At 35.1% G+C, this 20,034-nt stretch overlaps 1 protein-coding gene across 1 annotated transcript in view; it reads right to left on the bottom strand.

The window, feature by feature from the left end:
- MTREX (Mtr4 exosome RNA helicase) overlaps positions 1-20,034 on the bottom strand; it is a 102,954-nt gene that overhangs the window by 78,811 nt on the left and 4,109 nt on the right. The window contains exons 2-7 of the mRNA XM_047729478.1: positions 14,698-14,835; positions 12,893-12,959; positions 8,413-8,475; positions 7,411-7,523; positions 1,476-1,650; positions 336-426 (exon numbers count right to left, since the gene is read on the bottom strand). Coding sequence (XP_047585434.1) covers positions 336-426; positions 1,476-1,650; positions 7,411-7,523; positions 8,413-8,475; positions 12,893-12,959; positions 14,698-14,835 — 647 coding nt within the window. The remainder of the gene's footprint in view (positions 1-335; positions 427-1,475; positions 1,651-7,410; positions 7,524-8,412; positions 8,476-12,892; positions 12,960-14,697; positions 14,836-20,034) is intronic.

Here is a 20,034-nt window from a genome sequence, read left to right as displayed (position 1 = left end):
TTCAAATAAAAAAATTAATCTTTTAAAAAAACAATTAAAAAAATTTAAAGTAAACTAGTCTTAGTTCTAATTGTTTATTATAAATTTGCATTTTCACACTCAGAGTTACTAGTTAAAAGAAGCTGAAGTTAAAGAAGCTGAAGTTAAAAACCCATCAGAAGCTGAAGTTAAAAACCCATCAGAAATACCGTACCACGTTACCCACAATTTAGTTTATTAGAACTCTAGCCACATGAATAGTGAAAGCAAAATTTAACAACTACTTACTCAAAATTCCCAATGCCCTTAGGAAGGAAAATATATGGCACACATCTCAGCAACACAGGAGAACATACCTGAATCTCTCATGTAATGAATTTCATCAAATATGACCCATGCTACTTCTCGCATAACTTCCGAACCTCTGTAGAGCATGCTTCTCAAAATCTAAAAAAATATAAACAATTTGGCAAAATTTGGCAGTTCTCTCTAATGAGGAATTTTGGAAATGCTTTAATGGAAACATTAAAATAATTTAGGTTACTTATCTTAAATATATCTCATAAATCAAATAATAGTCTCTCAGGAAACCAATATAAATGACTTCTCAACAGTTAGTATTCAGGCACAATTCATGGAGAGAATTATTATCCCCTCTATCTACATATATCTTAAGTATGAAGCCACTTCACTGTACATATAACACTCATCACAAGATCCACACTACCTAGGATATGAGAGTAACTTAAAATTATCTTCTATTCAACATATGGTACTTTATACTGTTCACTGATTTTTTTCTACTTCCTCTCACAACATGGATACTTTCTGGCAACCATATCCTGATTTTTGACTTAAAGAAAATCTATATATGGAAAGAAATTTTGGGAACGGAAACTTACTTTGGGCACCAAAATGAAAAGTGAGCAATGCTTTTGGCTGGCTCTGCAGGCCAGAAGTTAATTTATGTTCTCCACAGTACCATGTCCTTATAAAATGCAGGGATATAATTCAAGAATGTATAAAAGTACTTGGTATAGCCAAGACAGCTAACTATGTTCAAAACATAAGATATTCTAAGTATTTAAAGTTTTAAGTAAAATTTAACTATGACTATGGGAAGAAGTTTAATTTACCTGGACATTTTCAAAAAGTTATTTATGTATTTGTTATCAACTAAAATGCAAAAAAAAAAAAAATCACATGGAAGGAAAAGCCCCTACTTACATGAAACTATATGCAGAACTGTCAATGTATTTCCACGTCACTGACAATAAGTCTTTAAAAATATTTGGGAAAAAATTCTATCTATGTCATATGACAAGAAACAGGATTAGTAATTTACAACTAAATTTATGGAATTACTAAAGCACTCAGAAAATAAAGTATTACATTTTATCTATACAGAGCAACTGATAAAGCCTTATATATTCTAATCATAGATACATTAATTAAAATTAAAAGGGAAAAATTGGATGAGGCACCATATAAATTACCTCTGTAGTCATAACAAGACAAGACGCTGTAGGATTAATAGTAACATCTCCAGTCATCAATCCAACATCTTGAAATTCTTCATACATTTCCCGGTATTTCTGGTTACTCAGAGCCTTAATTGGGCTAGTAAATATTACACGCTGTTTTTCCCTTAAGGCCAATGCAATGGCGTATCTAAAAATGTGAAACCAATTAAGAATAAAGCATCTAAAACCTTTTCTTTAAAGTACATAATTTTTAAAATTCTATTAATATATAAATTATGTCCCAACTTCCCCTAATTACTTATCTTAAACAGACTTGGCAGAACAGGAATATCTTGTTCTGTTTACTAGTGGCAAGCTATTAAAGTAATAATTAATAATCATTAATAAAGTAATGAAATGTAGTGGTCTAAATAAACAAGAATATTTAACTATGGTCTACTGGAATTAATGTAACAACTGCTAATACCAATAGGTTACTGATGGTTACCCTATTTCTTGGAAAAAACACTTTTGATTCTATAAAAAAGTTGAGAGCCTCTGCCCATCAGTTTATACATATATAAACAATCAGCAAATATGGGAAAATGAAATTTTGTTCTTCTGAGTTTCAAAAATAAGTTCATCCATATGTACTCTTTCCCCACGTGTAATAATTATCAAATCATTCCTTGCTGGGGAATTATGACTGGTTCTAATTTTGTAAAAGATCTTCCACAACTATTAGCAAAATGAAATACAGTAGTTTTGTATTTTTATCTATCTGACAGAGAGAGACCATAATTAGGCAGAGAGGCAGGCAGAGAGAGAGGGGGAAGCAGGCTACCCTCTGAGCAGAGAGCCCAATGTGGTGCTCAATCCCAGGACCCTGGGATTATGATCCAAGCTGAAGGCAGAGGCTTTAACCCACTGAGCCACCCAGGCGCCCCAGTAGTTTTGTTCTTTTTTTAAGGTAAATTCTATTAAGTATTTAAATAAAGACCATGAAATGATAGCTAAGGTTAGCACTGTGGTAGAGTCTCCTTGTTTAAAATATAATTCTGGCCCACGACAGGCTTATAGCCTATTTGTGGAAATAAAAATAATATTCATCACAGCTGTATAAACATATTCCTCAAATAGTGAAATAAATAAGTGTCGAAACATGGTCAAATACATAGTTCAAGAAATAGGTATGAAACAGAAAAGGATATAAAGATGCTATAATATATTAAATAACTGTCCACTTCTGAACAAAAAAATTAGAAAATACAAAAAGAAAAAGGGAAGTATGATCCATACTCAGGGAAAAACATTCATGAGAAACTAATTCTTAGTGGGTCCAGATGTTGGACTTAGTAGACAAAGACTTAAATGCAGCTATCAGAAACACGTGCAAAAAAATGGAAGGAAGCCATGTTCTAAGAATTTAAAAAAAAGTAGAGGCTAATTATTCAACAAACAGGCCATCACAACAGAGAAGGCGAAACTATGACATAAATAAATGAAAACACTACGGATGAAAAGTATAACGGAAAGGAAGAATTCACTAGATGGGCTCAAGAGCAGATTTGAGATGACAGAACAATGTCTGTAAATATGAAGAAAGATCAACAAAAATAATCAAATTGAAAGAAAGAAACAGAAGAAAAAATAGAGAACCTTGTGTCCCACTGGTAGTTCCAAAGTGAGGAAAAAAAAAGTATTTGAAAAAAATACAATGAAAACTTCCTAAATTTGTTTTAAAAAATATTAATCTACAGATCCAACAAGCACAATGAACCAAAACAGGAAAAAGTAAAAAAGTACACATGGAAACACTGTCAAACTCTGAATAACAAAGACAAACGGAAAGTCTTCAAAGTAGTAAGAAAACATTAAACATTGGGAAATATTAAAAGACCGAAATCAAACTTTTGGAGATGAAAAATGCAATGTCTGATTTGAAATACACTGGATAAAAATAAAAATGATTAGACATTGCAGAAAAAAGATGACTACACTTTAAGACCTATCAAGAAAAGGTGTCCAAAGTGAAGAAGAATCAACTCCAAAAAACAAAATAGTAAGAAACAGAGCATAAGTGGGCTGTGAGACAACCTAAAGTGGCATGACAGAAGTTTAAGTGAGTCCCCAAGGAATAGGAGGAAGGGAAATGTTTCAAATAAAAAATAGGTGAAAGTATCTCAAATGTGATGAAAACTATAATAAGCATACAAATCTGAGAAGGCCATCAAACTCAAGCATAAGAAACCTGAGAAGAACTATGTAAAGTCACATCATAACCAAACTGCTTCAAAACAGTAATGAAATTAAAAACAGCCAAACATCCCATCAGAGCAATATGCAAAGAAGCAGGAAAATACTGACCTATAATGAAAGGAAAAGTCAATCAGAACAGATAAAGAAGTAACACAGATGAAAAAACCAGCAACAAGGACGTTTGAACAGTTTGTAACAGTAATTCGTATGTTCAAGAAACTAGAAGAGGGACGTCTGGGTGGCTCAGTCAGTTAAATGTCTGCCTTTGGCTCAGGCATGATCTCAGGGTCCTGGGATCAAGCCCACATCAGGCTCTCTAATTGGGGAGGGCGGTCTGCTTCCCTCTCTCCCTCCCCCATGCTCGTGTGCGCTCTCTCTCAAATAAGTAAATAAAATCTTTAAAAGAAAAAAAAGAAGCTAAAAGAAAGTTAAGTAGTAAGCAGAGATGTGGGAAATGAGAAGTAAAAACCACACACACAGATAAACTTTTAACAAGGAAAAATATAGTATGAGATGAAAATGCAATGAATGGGATTAATGACCTTATAGGCAATACAGAAGCAAAGATTAATGAAATGGAAGACAGAGCATTAGAAAAGGCCCAAATGAAACATACAAAATAGTATATACACAAAAAACCATACTATCAGTAAATCATGAGACAACTTTAAGTGGCCTAATGTAATCCAAATTATAGTCCTCGAAGAGGAGCCATAACAATGAAAAAACAAATCCAAGGCACAAGAAAAAACTACATGAAAAAACTACATCAAGTCTCACCATAAACTGCTTAAAACCACTGATAAAGATAAAATCTTAAAGCACCCAAGTAAAAAAGATGCATTACCTGCAGAGGAAAGGGGATTTCCTGTCATAAACTATACAAGTCAAAAGGTACTCTTAAAAGAAATCAGAATTCTATATTAAGTGCAACTATCTTCCAAAAATGAAGACAAGGTAAAAGATATTTAAGACATGCAATAGTTGAAAGAATTTTTCATCAGGATATTTGTACTACCATAAACTGTAGGGGCGCCTGGGTGGCTCAGTGGGTTAAAGCCTCTGTATTCGGCTCAGGTCATGATCCCAGGGTCCTGGGATCAAGCCCTGCATCCGGCTCTCTGCTCAGCGGGGAGCCTGCTTCCTCCTCTCTCTCTGCCTGTCTCTCTGCCTACTTGTGATCTCTGTCTGTCAAATAAATAAATAAAGAATCTTTACAGGAGTTTCTTCGGGAAGAAGAAAAATAATGCCACACAGCAACCTGAATCAAACAACACGTCAAAACATATCAAAATATTTTGAAATCATATCAAAAGCATTTCCTAAATATACCAAGTCACACAAAACAAAATCTGTGGGGCAACTACAGCAATATTAAACAAATATATATACCACTAAATGCCTGTATTAGTAAAAGAAAGGTCTCAAATCAATGACTTCACCTTTCCTCCCTAAAAAACTAGAAAAAGGAGATCAAATGAATCCCGCAAATCCAAATCTAAATCTAAATCATAAAATAGAAACTAAAAAAACAACAGAGAAAAATCAATGAAACCAGAAACTTGTTCTTTGAGAACATCAGTATGACTGATAGACCGCTAGAAAACTAATCAGTAAAAAAATAGAGAACATCACACTAATATCAAAACCAGATAAAGACACTACAATAAAACTGGAGACCAATATCCTTCATGAACATATATGCAAATAATGGTCTACCAAGAGGAACTTTTCTGGGGTTCCTACATCCCACAGAAACATGGTGGGGGGCTCCCCCACTCATACACCAAGCAATTCTTACTAATAGGGTGTCTTGGGAATTCAATTAAATGCTGACACTCCCCAGAGATAGCATCAGATTGTGCAGATTAAGGACTCAGTTCCTCAAAGACTGCCCTCCAGCCCCAACTGCCAGTAGCAAGCCCCAGGCCAGTTACCTGTGCTTCTGATCAACAGGCTTCAGACTGAAGGTTCCAATAACTTCCTCCTTGGTATAGATCAATTTGCTAGAGTGGCTCACAGAACTCAGGAAACACTTACTTAACATTTATCAATATATTAAAGAATATAAATCAATAACCAGATGAAGAAATATGTAAGGAAAGGACAAAGAGCTTCCATGCCCTTTCTATCCAGGAGCACAATCTTCCGGAACATCTATTTAGGGACATCTGCACATGTTTCCCAACACGGAAGTTCACCGACCTGAGTCCTTTTGGGTTTTTATAGAAGTTTCACTCCATAGTCATGACTAAGTCATTAGCCACTGGCTGATTCAACCCCCAGGCCACTTCCATCTATCCTCCCTGGAGGTCACCCAAGAGGGTGGATGGAACTGAAAGTTCTAAACCTAATCACACAAGTGGTTCTCCTGGCTACAACCCCCATCCAAAAGTGACATCTCTAACCTTGCTCTATCGCATGAAATTCCAAGGGTTTTAGGAACTCTGACTCAGGAACCGTGGATGAAGAGCAAATAAAAACATGAAATGTGTATTTGGTCATTCCAATGACCAAATATGTATTTCTTATAAATCACAATATTGCTGTTTATTCATAGGGTTATATAGATCACACCCCTACAGGGTTTATTACAGGGTTTATCTCAGAGTTGTGTATTATTTGAAAATTAATGTCTTCATCATAGGAACAGAAAAAAAAACATTTGACAAAATACAACACCTAAATATTCTGTATGCGCGTGCACACGCACACACACACGTAAACTTGGAATAGAGGGGAACATCCTCAAGTTGATAAAAGGCATCTATGAAACACCTACAGATAACAGCATGCTGATGGTGGACTTAGTATTAGGAACAAGGCAAAGATGTCCTCTCTCATCACTTCTATTCAACATTGTACTGGATGTCCCAATCAGTGCAATAAGGAAAGACATTAAGAGTATTGAAAATAAAAAGGAAAAGTGTTTTTATTTACAGAAATCAAACAGAAAAACTTAAACTCTTAAACAGTGAAATAAGAAACAAAGTTATTTTAAATTTCATTTAAAAAGCACAAGGAGAACAAAAATGGAACAGAGGAGCACAAGATAGCCAGAAAACAATTAACAAAATGGCAGTAGGTACACACCTATTAGTAATTACTTTAAATATGAACAGACTAAATTCTCCCATAAAAAGACAGATGGCTTAATGGATTAAAAACTACACTCAGCTAAAAAAAGAATGTTACCTGAAAAAACAAACAAACAAACAAACAAACAAAAAAAACTACACTCAGCTATATGCTACCTAAAAAGATTCACTTCAGAGTGTAAGGACACACACATACTAAAAGTGAAGGAGTGGAAAAGGGTATTCCATGCAAATGGAAACCAAAAGAAAGCAGGGGAAACTATACTTCTATCAGATAAAACAGACTTTAAAACAAAGACTATAATAAGAGATAAAGAACTACACTACATAATAAAGGGTCAATTCAATAAGAGTTTATATAAGATTAAAGCTAACAGGGGAATACCTACATATATAAAACAACTATAAACAGACCTAAAAATTTCCTTTTTTTTTTTTTTTAATTTTATTTATTTGACAGATAGAGCATAAGCAGGGGGAAGGGCAGGCAGAGGGAGAAGAAGAAGCAGGCTCCCGGACAAGTAGGGAGCTCGATGCGGGCCTCGATCCAAAGGAAGATGATTAACCGACTGAGCCACGAAGGTTTTCCTTTAAACAGAAAAGCTACTCACTCAGCGCATACAGTCTTTCCTGCTGATGTATGTGCAGATACTAAAACAGACTGGTTATTATCAACACACTGAATGGCTTCTCTTTGAAAAGCATCAAGAATGAACGGGTATTCCTATAAAAAGAAAATAATAATATCTGCATGAAAATTATCTAACCATTATCAGAACACACTGAAAATCAAGAAATGCTAACCCCAAGAGGCATTCTGGGAGCATTTCTTTATGATTCTATTTAGGAAATACACCACCCAATACAGAAAATTAGGAAGAGTAAAAAAATACCTTTCACTAAACAGCAAAGAAGTTAATTCTGCGGTCTAATTTTTAACATTGCTAATATACACATTACCATTTATCAACAACATGTTTTGTGGTAGGCACTGTGCAACACATTTTCCATATATTATTATTAAAAATCTTCACAATAACCCCTAAAACAGATATTCTTTCCTTTCACAGATGGGAACTCTGAAGCTCTTAAGTCCCTCACATAAGTTCACTCAGCAGAGACAGAATAATACAGATCTACTAGACTTTTAAGAGTTCATGCTTACTCCATCATTCTGCCTACTTCATTTAAAGAAAATATGACTTAGAAAATTTCCATTAATCACTTAAATTCTATGAAAACTTCCAAATCCATTCAATATAAGCATCAGAGTTTAAGTTTCATTAGAATTTTGTTAAACTCCCAAAACTATATGTAGAACTTATTGTACACATGCTTTTTTCCCTAGAGAAAGGTTGATAACTTCCCTTTGATTCTTTAAAAAGATGGAGAACCATTACTTTCATTTTAAAAAAATCTCTTCACATGATTCTTTTTTTCTTTTTATCATGGTTGTTACTTATTTGGTTCTTACTATATTTGACTTCAAAAGGCTTCTTATTGGTTTATATACACTGGGAAATATAAAAAAAGCCCATTTGAAAGCATTTATCTTTAAGATTTTTAGAAAAGAGACACAAAACTATACAAACTGTATTGTCTAGCATACAGACCTTTGCAGCTTTTCCAACTCGAGGTTTAAGTGGTAAATAATCTTCATCTGCAGGAAGTGCAACCTGATGTGGAAAAAAAAAAATCACCAACTTACTATTTGGAGAGCTGATACATTCAACACTCCATAATTAATGACAGTTTGAAAAATGTAAGTGATAGTGTTCAATACAGTCTTAGACATTGTAAAATCAAATAGCTACCTTTAAGGACAAGTACTAAAGTGAGAATAATCAAAAAACCTCCTCCTGCGTTTATCTAATGGTAACGTAATTAACACCTAAGTTTATCTCCCTGAAGAAATTGTGTTTATTAAGGTCTAGGGCCTATCCAAGCTTTGTATTTTCTATAGCCTGATACTAATAAAAGCTAAAAAGAGCTGAATGGACATAAAAAGGGATGTTACTACACGAAAAGAAAACTATGAGGAATAAAATGATATTCCTTATTTGTTAAAACAAAACTTCTTTTCCTCCAGTGAAAATTAAGATCTGGAGAGCAGTTCATAATGTATCTAAATTCCCAAGAATCAAACCATTTAGTATATAAATCCACAGGGGCAAAATAAAATACACACAAAGATTAGAAATAATTTACAGTTATGAACAAAATTTCAGTAAGTATTACATGAGATTACCCATCTTAGAAATAATAAGAGCTTGGGGGTAATTTCCAAGCTGACCCTTGAACAAGACAGGATTTGGGGCAACAACTTTCCCCAGCCCCACTCTGAACGTCGAAAATCCATGTGTAACTTTGGATTCCTCTAAAACTTACCTATTAGTATACAGTTAACCAGAGGCCTTACTGATGACATAGTTAAATGCATATTTTATATGTATACTATACTCTTCCAATAATGTAAGCTAGAGAAAAGAATATAAAGAAAATCCTAAGGAAGAAAAAAACAAATTTATAGTACTGTGTTTATCAAAAAATACCTTTTAATTGGACATGTGCAGTTCAAAATCACATTGCTCAAGGGTCAACTGTATAATCACAGTAACATGGGCAGTATTTTGAAAAGATCTAAGTAGATCCTGATTATAATTAAGAAAAGTGAAATTTAGTACATTATGAAACCTAATGAATAATACCCAGTAAAATGAATGTGCTAAAAGAAATGTGACATTCTAATGGCTAACAGACACATGAAAAAAATGTTCATCATCATTAGCCATCAGGGAGATTTCAAATCAAAATCACACTGAGATACCAACTTACACCAGTTAGAATGGCCCAAATCAACAAGACAGTACACAATAAGTGTTGGAGAGGATGTGGAGAAAGGGGAACCCTCTTAGACAGCTGGTGGGAATGCAAGTTGGTGCAGCCACTTTGGAAAACAGTGGGATTCCTCAAAAAATTAAAAACCCTATGACCCTCCAATTGCATTACTGGGTATTTACCCCAAAGATACAGATGTAGTGAAAAGAAGGGTCATATGTACCCCAATGTTCATAGCAGCAATGGCCACAGCCGCCAAACTGTGGAAAGAACCAAGATGCCCTTCAGCAGACGAATGGATAAAGAAGATATGGTCCATATATACAATGGAATATTATGCCTCCATCAGAAAGGATGAATACCCAACTTTTGTATCAACATGGACGGGACCGGAGGAGATTATGCTGAGTGAAATAAGTCAAGGACAGAGAATCAATGATCATATGGTTTCACTTACTTGTGGAGCGTAAGGAATAACACGGAGGACATTGGGAGAAGGAGATAAATGAGTTGGGGAAATTGGGAGGGGGAGACGAACCATGTGAGACTGTGGACTCTGAGAAGCAAATTGAGGGTTTTGGAGGGAAGGAGAGTGGGGGTGTTGGGTGAGCCTGGTGGTAGGTATTAAGGAGGGCATGTATTGCATGCAACACTGCATGTGGTGCATAAAAAAATGAATCTTGGAACACTGAAAAAATAAAACTAAAAAAAAAAAAAGGGAAAAAAAAAGAAATGTGATATTCTAAATGGAACTATAAAGAGGAAACAACAATTAGAATTTGGTATTGCATCCATTAAGAAAAAGTAACTTATCAAGTGTTTTTACTAATGAATTAATACTTCGGGATAAAAAATAGTTTTCATTAGTCTTTTTTTTTTTTTTTTAAAGATTTTATTTATTTATTTGACAGAGGGAAATCACAAGTAGGCAGAGAGGCAGACAGAGAGAGAGGAGGAAGCAGGCTCCCTGCTGAGCAGAAAGCCCGATGCGGGGCTCGAACCCAGGACCCGGGATCATGACCTGAGCCGAAGGCAGCGGCTCAACCCACTGAGCCACCCAGGCGCCCCAGTTTTCATTAGTCTTTTCCCTTAATACTGTATATTCTCCTTTATTAGGATTCTAAGAAACTTCTAAGTAGTTTCTGATTCCCAGCTGGTTTGATAGTTAGACAACTACTTGTCCTAAATTTCAGGAAATGTCATGCTTTTGTATACCTCCATCTGTTATATGACCAAAGTGAGTCTATCCAAGAAAGCACAATCCTTGGTACACTGACAAAATCAAATTTCTGGTTCTAGAATCTGAAGCCGAGACCCCAGATCATGGTATTATTCCCATCGAATATGATCAACCTATAGTGCCATATCAGATGAACTGAGTGACCCTCTCAAATCTCTCCCTGTCTCCATCTGCAATAATGAGCCAGTGTGGGAATAATGTGCATGTGTGGGAACATGCTAGTACATATGCCTAAGTTCCAGCAAATACCATTCAAATTCACCCCCAAGTCACTACTTCTCAGGCTGAGGGGTGACATGTCTATGCCCTAGAGGGCAGATGTGGGAATGGGACCCCTGGTACATTCTATGACATAAAGAACATCACTGAGGAGCAATTAAGATGTTAACTTCTGCAAGATTTAACAGAAGAAAGAGCAATAAATTATGTTTTCACATGTATGAGAATCAGAGTTTTTGTTTTTATTTTCTGCAAACAGTCTGGGCTAACACTATGACAGGAAAGACACTAAAGAATCAGAAAAATAGAAAACCAGCAAAACGATCAAGAGTCAAATAAACCTCCCACATAGTCACTGGTGACTTTTGCCACAGCAGTTTGGGAGAAACGGAGAAAAAATCTAATTGCAGTATATTTAAAAATGAATGGCAAGTTAGAAAGTCTAGCAGGGATTCTCCTAGCAGAGCACTCAAAAGCAACTCTGAAAAGGGACCACAACTCTTTATCTCTTTGTAATCAGTGAAAAATACAATGTATCTGTGTCTCAAAGATATATATTGAAATAATGACTACAAAATGGGGGGGAACCCAACATGCTGGCTGTAAAGCAACCTAAAATAAGAGAAGTTTCTGAATATTCATATGCTAATAGGAAAGAACAAAGAGAGAAGATATTTGATGCCAGAAACTACCAAGGGAAAATGGACTGATTTAAGGCTTTGTGAAAGAAAGGTAAGTTACAATCAAGAACATTGGCAAAACAAGCCTCCCTAGCATTGCCTTTTCCTTTGAGTGGATGTGACAGGTAAAAGGCATGGTGAAAAAGGTTATAAACATAACCTGATAGCCTCTAAAGAAGTAAAAGCTATAGTTAGCTGCAAAAAGTGAGTAGTAACAGGATAGACTGCAGACAATTATGAAGAAAAAACTTTTGACCTCTTAAGAGCAAGTTTTGTGCTCCCTCACCATCTTTTTAAGACCAGAGCATTGAATAGGATCTAACGTAAGTACTGAATGAATGACCAAATGGGTATTACAAAAGCCAAGCTAAGTGCTATTCTAAAGGAACATAAAGGAACTTATGAAAACAAGTGCAAAAGAGGTATTTTAAAAAAACAAGGTTCTAAATGTCTATCAAAAGCCATTTTTCTCAATTTGGAATTACTCTGCTTACTCAATAAAGTCTTTTAATAAGACTTATCAATTACCTGTAATAATAACTGTAAAGACAGAAGGCTTAGTATAAAGAAACAGTGTTACAGTTCCCTTATGTCCCTAATAGTTTATAAATTCTTACTTCTAAAGGGTTATGAAAACTATCAGAGACTACCACCTTGTGGCGAATAATGAAATTGCAACATACCAGTAACCAGAGCAAGACAGGAAAAAGCACGTGACCTGTAAAATGGCACTATTACTTGACTTCAGGAGTATGGGACTGAACGTGTACTGAACACCTACTCTGTGCCAGGTCCCTTACACTAATTTTCGTCTATAATCGTCACAATCACCCCATGAGGTAAATCCCATTATTCCAAATTTAAAAATTAAAAAAAAAAACAAAAGTCAAAAGGTTAAATTCATCTGAGACTGTAGTTAAATAAAATGCTGTGTCAAGATCTGAGTTCAGTTTAGAATACAAAGCCCCAGCTCCTTCCACTGGACTACATACCCCACAGGAACTATTATTGTTTCCAAAGCCCCTAAGACCAAACTGCTTGCTAATGATCATACTAGACAGCCCAAAGCAAACTCCCATTGATAACACCAACTTCCTATATACTCTTTGTGCTTACCTCATGAGTACACCCTTCAACAGTTTCAACAGATTGCACCTTGACTCTGGGCATCAAATCTGCCAAACTTAAAAAAAAAAAAAATTATTGAAGTTATGTTAAAATACATTATTTTTTGTAATTAGATAATAAGCCTCTAGTCTTTACTGTTAAGGAAAATGACACTGCCCAATCATCAGTATGAAAATTGGGAAAAAAACTACTATTAAGAATATACAGGGGCACCTGGGTGGCTCAGTGGGCCTCTGCCTTCACTCAGGTCATGATTCCAGGGTCCTGGGATCAAGCCCCACACTGGGCTCTCTGCTCAGCAGGGAGCCTGCTTCCTCTTCTCTCTCTGCCTGCTTCTCTGCCTACTTGTGATCTCTGTCAAATGAATAAGTAAAATCTTTAAAAAAAAGTTATTAAAAAAGAGAATATTCAAAAAAAATTTTGGATTACTCAAATCTATGCTGAGAATTCAAAATTATCAATTAACATCTATATTTACAAAGAAAGTACAGATGCCAAAGGGATTATTCAAAAAACTATGTCAGGGGCACCTGGGTGGCTCAGTAGGTTAAGCCTCTACCATCAGCTCAGGCCATGATCTCAGGGTCCTGAGATGGGGCCCTGCATGGGGCTCTCTGCTCAGCAGGGAGCCTGCTTCCCCTTTCTCTCTCTGCCTGCCTCTCTGCCCACTTGTGATCTCTGTCAAATAAATAAATGAAATCTTTTAATAAAAAAAATTGTTAGCACAGTTCCAGTAACAATTTAAAAAAAAAAAAGAACCCCTCCCTCCAAAGTATTGCTACTACTTCAAAACATGAAGCTGGTTATAAAAACCATCACATGATAGAGAGTACAAAATAAATCAGCTTAATATAGACATTGCTATAATTCATAGAAGTGTTCCTTATTCTCTTCAAAATCCTAAGTTCTTATCTAGGTTCCGTTTAGACTCTGAAAAGGACAGGATTATGGATAAACTGAAGAAAAATCATACTTTGGATAAAACCCAAGGGTTACTACAATAAGCAACAAGGATTTTAAACTGCGAATATATTGTAACCTATTCCAGTGGTTTGGAAAACGGTGCACCTGAAATATTTCAGTGACACATCTACCAACATTAATAGTAGCTACTTCTGTTAGCTACAACAGCTGATTTTTAAAATTCACAGAGTAAATTTTTCACAGTAGTACCAAGCCAAAATATGGCATACAAGAAGAGAGAAGCAAAGCTGTGCAGATTCATCACCATAATAACAAACAGGTCAACCTAACTAATTGCTATCAACTTCTACAATGAGAAGAGCAACCAGCTATTTTAGTCACAGATCTCCATGGGTCTCCCTCACTGACAGAAGTCTTGAGATTCATAGCCACTCTACTGCAACATTTAACAGTAAAAATCTAATTCCTCTTAATATTCCTTCTCACTTATACTTTCCATTGGGCCAGTTTTATTCTTTCCATTTTTCCCACTCTCAGCGATCCTCTTCTTGGGAGATTAACAAACAAAGGCAATGTGGGGGTATTTTTCTTAAAAAAACAAAACAAAACAAAAACGAGGCTTCAGGATTCTTTTTCAAAATTGGGTTCTAAAATATTAAAAGATAAACCTTATCTATATTGCCTTCCATTTCCCCAGATGTTCTAAACAGATGTTCTAAATTTTTGTATGAATATATAACTAAAAAATATTTTTCATTTAATTCAACAAACACTTTAATAAAAAAGTAGCAACATATAAGTAACTTTCCAGACTTCATGCAACCATCTAATTTAAGAGTTACTAACATTTATGACAATGGAAACACTACCTTAAATCTTCGGTTACTGATTCTTCCACCCTAGGCTTCTTTCCAAAAATGGGTTCATCTGTGCCCTCAAAATCTGCATCTCTCTTGGTTTTTCCAGTATTAGTTGACTCTGATTGCAATTTACCATCAAAATGTTTCCTAAAAAGTAAATGGTTTAGAATCAATTCTGCAGTATCAGTTCTTACTTTAAGGGTGATTTTGTAAATTACTATTCTGTATATAGTAGACATCATTTACAGAAAGTCATGCAAGTAGATGTTACAAATCAAAACTGGCTAAAAGCCAGAATACCCTAATAAAACTGAACAGTACTCTTTTGAAATTTCATATTTTCTTGTAAGTTTTGCTTTTAAAAATATTCTACAGCTCACATTAACATAATTAACATACTTTTTAAAGTTATAAATTAAAACAATGTTAAACATATTTACATAAGCACCTTCAATAAAAACTTAACGCTTTCACTGGTCCTATAATTATTACTATTAAAGAGATAATTTTTTGTGATTGGAGTCACTGGTCAAAAGTACTGACAATAAATGGTATTGGTGGGCTAAAGATATCCAGATAGGAATTTAACCTGACCTACATGCTTGTTACTTGAAACAATCAATTACATGTGGATCTCAGATCTAATTATGAAAGGCAAAACAAAGCCTTTAGAAAACAAAAATATTTTCATGTTTTACTAAACAGGACATAGAATTACCAATCAAAAATTAAGTCTGATAAGTTGGAGTGCATTAAAACTAAGAATTTCTTTTATTTATTTTTTTTTAAAGATTTTATTTATTTATTTGACAGAGAGAGATCACAAGTAGACAGAGAGGCAGGCAGAGAGAGAGAGAGAGGGAAGCAGGCTCCCTGCTGAGCAGAGAGCCCGACGTGGGCCTCGATCCCAGGACCCTGAGATCATGACCTGAGCCGAAGGCAGCGGCTTAACCCACTGAGCCACCCAGGCGCCCTAAGAATTTCTTTTAATCAAAAGATATCATTAACAGAGTAAGAGGCAAGACAAAGAAGACATCTGAACCACATATAACTAACAAAAGTTATATATCTAAATAAAATACGGGGGTGGAGATTACAAATTTAAAAATAAATAAATAAATGGAGGGGGAAAAAAAAAAAAGACCTGAACAGGCATTCTACAGAAAAGGATATCCAATTGGCCAGTAAGCATATGAAAATAAGCTCAAAGTAAGTACTCACAGGGAAAATGAAAATTAGGCTATACTCAATTGGTGGCTCTCAAATTTTTGAACTCTGAATTCTTTGCAAGTCTTAAAAATGATGGAAGATTTCAAAGAATTTTGCTTATGTAGTTATAACTACTGGTATTTACCACATCAGATACTAAAATCAGGAATTTTAAAAATATTTACTTCATTCTAAAAGTCATAACAAGGGGCGCCTGGGTGGCTCAGTGGGTTAAAGCCTTTGCCTTCAGCTCAGGTCATGGTCTCAGGGTCCTGGGATTGAGCCCCACATCAGGCTCTCTGCTCGCTGGGGAGCCTGCTTCCTCCTCTCTCTCTGCCTGCCTCTCTGCCTCCCTGTGATCTTTCTATCAGTCAAATAAATAAATAAAATCTTTAAAAAAAAAGTCATAACAAAACTATAATATTAGCATAAATCTGATAAAAAGTAAGTATTTTCAAAATGAGAAGAGCAGCACTTTTTTTTTATTTTTACAAATTTCTTTTTTTTTTTTTTTAAAGATTTATTTATTTATTTATTTGACAGAGAGAGAGATCACAAGTAGATGGAGAGGCAGGCAGAGAGAGAGAGGGAAGCAGGATCTCTGCCGAGCAGAGAACCCGATGCGGGACTCAATCCCAGGACCCTGAGATCATGACCTGAGCCGAAGGCAGCGGCTTAACCCACTGAGCCACCCAGGCGCCCCTATTTTTACAAATTTCTTTAATGTCTGGCTTAAGAGAATACATCTGGAGCCCACATCTGTTTCTGCATTCAACCTGAGACAGGTACCATCATGAATTTCATGAACAATGCTGAGCCAAAGTCAGACACAAAGGCATATATTCTGAATGATTCCATTTACATTATATTCACAAACAGAAAAAAAAAATAGTATGTTTTCAGGATAGTCACTTCTTCTGGAGGAAAAGAAGGTCTGAAATATTTTATATTTTCTCCCAAATGAGGGTTACATCAGTATGTTCATTTTATGAAAATTCAGCTTAAGGACTTCTACATTTCTCTTTTTATGTTTTACTTAAAGAGAAAAGTTTTTTTTTTTTTTAAAGAGTAACAAATAGTAATGATCTGTATGCTTGAACAATCTTTCCATAACAAAGTTCCTTCTTTGACACTTAGCAAAACCTGAAATTTATAAATCCTATTACTCCCAATTTAGTCAGAAAGGTATTCACTCTTGTCCCATGTTTCCTGCTGACTACTTTGGTGAATCTCTTTTGGACAAGCCATCAATATCCTTGGGCCTCAGTAAAGTAAGACATTTGGATGATATCTAATCTCTCCAGTTCTAACATTCTACTATTCTATCCTTGAATTATTAAGCATCAATAAAACCATTACAATTAAAACCATTACAAGTGGGGTGCCTGGGTGGCTCAGTGGGTTAAAGCCTCTGCCTTCGGCTCAGGTCGTGGTCCTGGGATAGAGCTTCACAGAGCTTTGCATCGGGGAGCCTGCTTACCCCTCTCTCTGCCTGCCTCTTTGCCTACTTGTGATCTCTGTCAAATAAATAAATAAAATCTTTAAAAAAAAAACCATTACAATTAAAACCATATAACTGTAATGTAATAAAACCATTACAATGGAAACTTATGGTGACAACCATAAAACAAAAACATTTAGTTTGTATAACCTTGAGAAACTTAAAACCTAAATTTATAGAACACGTTCCTTCAGAAGAGCTATATTATTCATTACTGTATGTTAGACTTCTAGGTCTCCAATTATTTATTTCTCTTATAGCTTGGTATGTCAGTCACATGGGGAACTTGTACACTTTAAACACCTGAGTTAAACAGAAAGATGGAAATAAAAAGTGTCATAGATAACAAGGTTACTCTTTAAGAATAAGTTTTATTTGTTTTCCAAGATTTAATTTTTAAAAGTAATCTCTACACCCAGTCCAGAGCTTGAACTTACAACCCTGTGATCAAGAGTCGCACACTCTAGCAAGTGAGCCAGTCAAGCGTCCAGAAGACTAAGTTTTTGATTTACTGAAACTGCAAGAAAATGTTATTTATAGACATCACAACCACATCATGGTATCCTACATAGAATCCTTTTCTTATACAGGATATTAATGCTACTAGCAAAATATATTTGTAGATTAGATAATAGCACTGTATCAGTGTTAATTTTCTAATTCTGGTAATTGTTCTTAGGACTGAGACGTGGACTCCACTGTGGGGTAGAGAAGAGAGGCACCATTCTGCCTGCCACACTGTTGAAAACACAAAATGGTACATCTCCTGTGGACACTTTGACAACACCCAGCAAAATTACATATGTTAACTCTTTAACCTCGTAATTCCACTTGTAGAAATCTACCCCAAAGAAAAAATGGCAAAAAAAAATTTTAAACTAAAAAAAAAAAAAAAAAAAAAAAAAAAAGGGAGGGTGCCTGGGTGGCTCGGTCATTAAGCATCTGCCTTCAGCTCAGATCATGATCCCCAAGTCCTGGGATAAACCCCACATTGAGCACCCTGCTCAGCGGAAGCCTACTTCTCCCACTCTCCCTGCTTGTGTTCTCTCTCTCGCTGTGTCTGTCAAATAAATAAAATCTTAAAATAAACAAATTTTTAAAAAGACAAACACATACAAGGCTACCTGTAATAGTAAAAAACTGAAAATAACCCAATATCTATTAAAAGAATAAACATTACATCCACATAAGGAATTACAACCATGCAGCTATAAAAAAGAAAGTTACTATATTAACATGGAGTTATGTCTGTTTCATCACGCTAAGTGAAAAATGATGAAAAACAGTTCTTATATGGCATCTTTTGTGTAACAGTGAGTGGAGAAGGCAGACACAGATATGCACATGCACATGAGTATTTTCAGAAAGAAATAATGAAAAGAAACCCAAAACTCAAGGGCAGAGAAAAACAGGCCAGAAGACACAAAGATAAAAGCAAGGATGTTCTGTTTTATACTTATGATTTTGGAATTGTAAAATGTTTTACATAATTTCTTAAAAATTAAATTCCTAACAATTCTCAAAAGTAGAAAATAAATTGAAACAAATGAACCCAATACATATCAAATTGGTAGCACAAACATCTAGAAAAGGAACTACTAGAGTATTCTCCTTGTCAGTATGATGTATTTTTCTAAGGACAAAAAGAATCACATATTAGAACCACAAACTATTCAATGTTCTATTCTGAATGGCAATAATATATTGTTATTTTTGACTATTACAAGAATAAAATTTAAATATGTAATTATCATTAGGTATGAAGATTTTCCACAAAAAAGGGCATACAATTATCAAAATCAAAGCCAAATAAAAACCCTGTAATATTAATTACACTGTAAATGTCAGTATGCACTTTATTTTTTCTGAAAACAGTGATTCCCCAGTTCATTCCACTCTAGAGGCCTAAAAGCAATGAAATCCTGAAGCAATGAGCACTCTAAGCACCAAATAACATTTTCCACTATAAAGAACTGGAGACCCTTTGGAGAGATCAGATTCCAGGTTTGGACTGAAAAAGCATATTATGAGTCTAGAAAATCTTTTGCCAAAAAAGCACAGAGGCTATCAAAGCCTGACTAAGCTTGCCAGAAGAACACAAGGGCCAATTTAAAGAGTACTCATTGGTAGGAATATCAAAAATAGTAATGCAAATGTCTCAAGTGTCCACCAAAACATGAAGGTATAAATATATATGGTATATCCATAAAACTGAAAAGAGAAACTGGAGACACATGCCTCAGTTGAGTGAATCTCCGAAGCACTAACTATGAGAAACCAGGCAAAAAAGGAATATACACTGTAGTATTCCATTTAAATTGAATTCTAGAAAATGCAAGTTGTTTTCCAGTGCCAGAAAGATGAGGGGTTGCCTGGAAGCAGGGCTGGAGGAATGCATTACAAAAAGGCATGCAAAATATTTAGAGGTCTTGGAAATGTTACCTTGATTGTGGTGGTGATTTAGGAAACTTTAAATATACACCAATAAAGCTTAAAAAAAAAAAGATAAAAAAAGAGTGCAGACGAGTGCAACATACCAAATCATAAAAATCCATTCATTCAAAAAGCTTAACATATAATCATACACCCATGTTGGTCACCATGAGAAGTACCTTAGGGCACAACTCATTTCTCCT

Source organism: Lutra lutra, chromosome 5, assembly GCF_902655055.1.
Source record: "Lutra lutra chromosome 5, mLutLut1.2, whole genome shotgun sequence".
In the NCBI taxonomy this organism is placed as follows: Eukaryota; Metazoa; Chordata; class Mammalia; order Carnivora; family Mustelidae; genus Lutra; species Lutra lutra.
The sequence above is the reverse complement of the archived record's forward strand: the minus strand, read 5'-3'. Positions and strand labels throughout refer to the sequence as shown.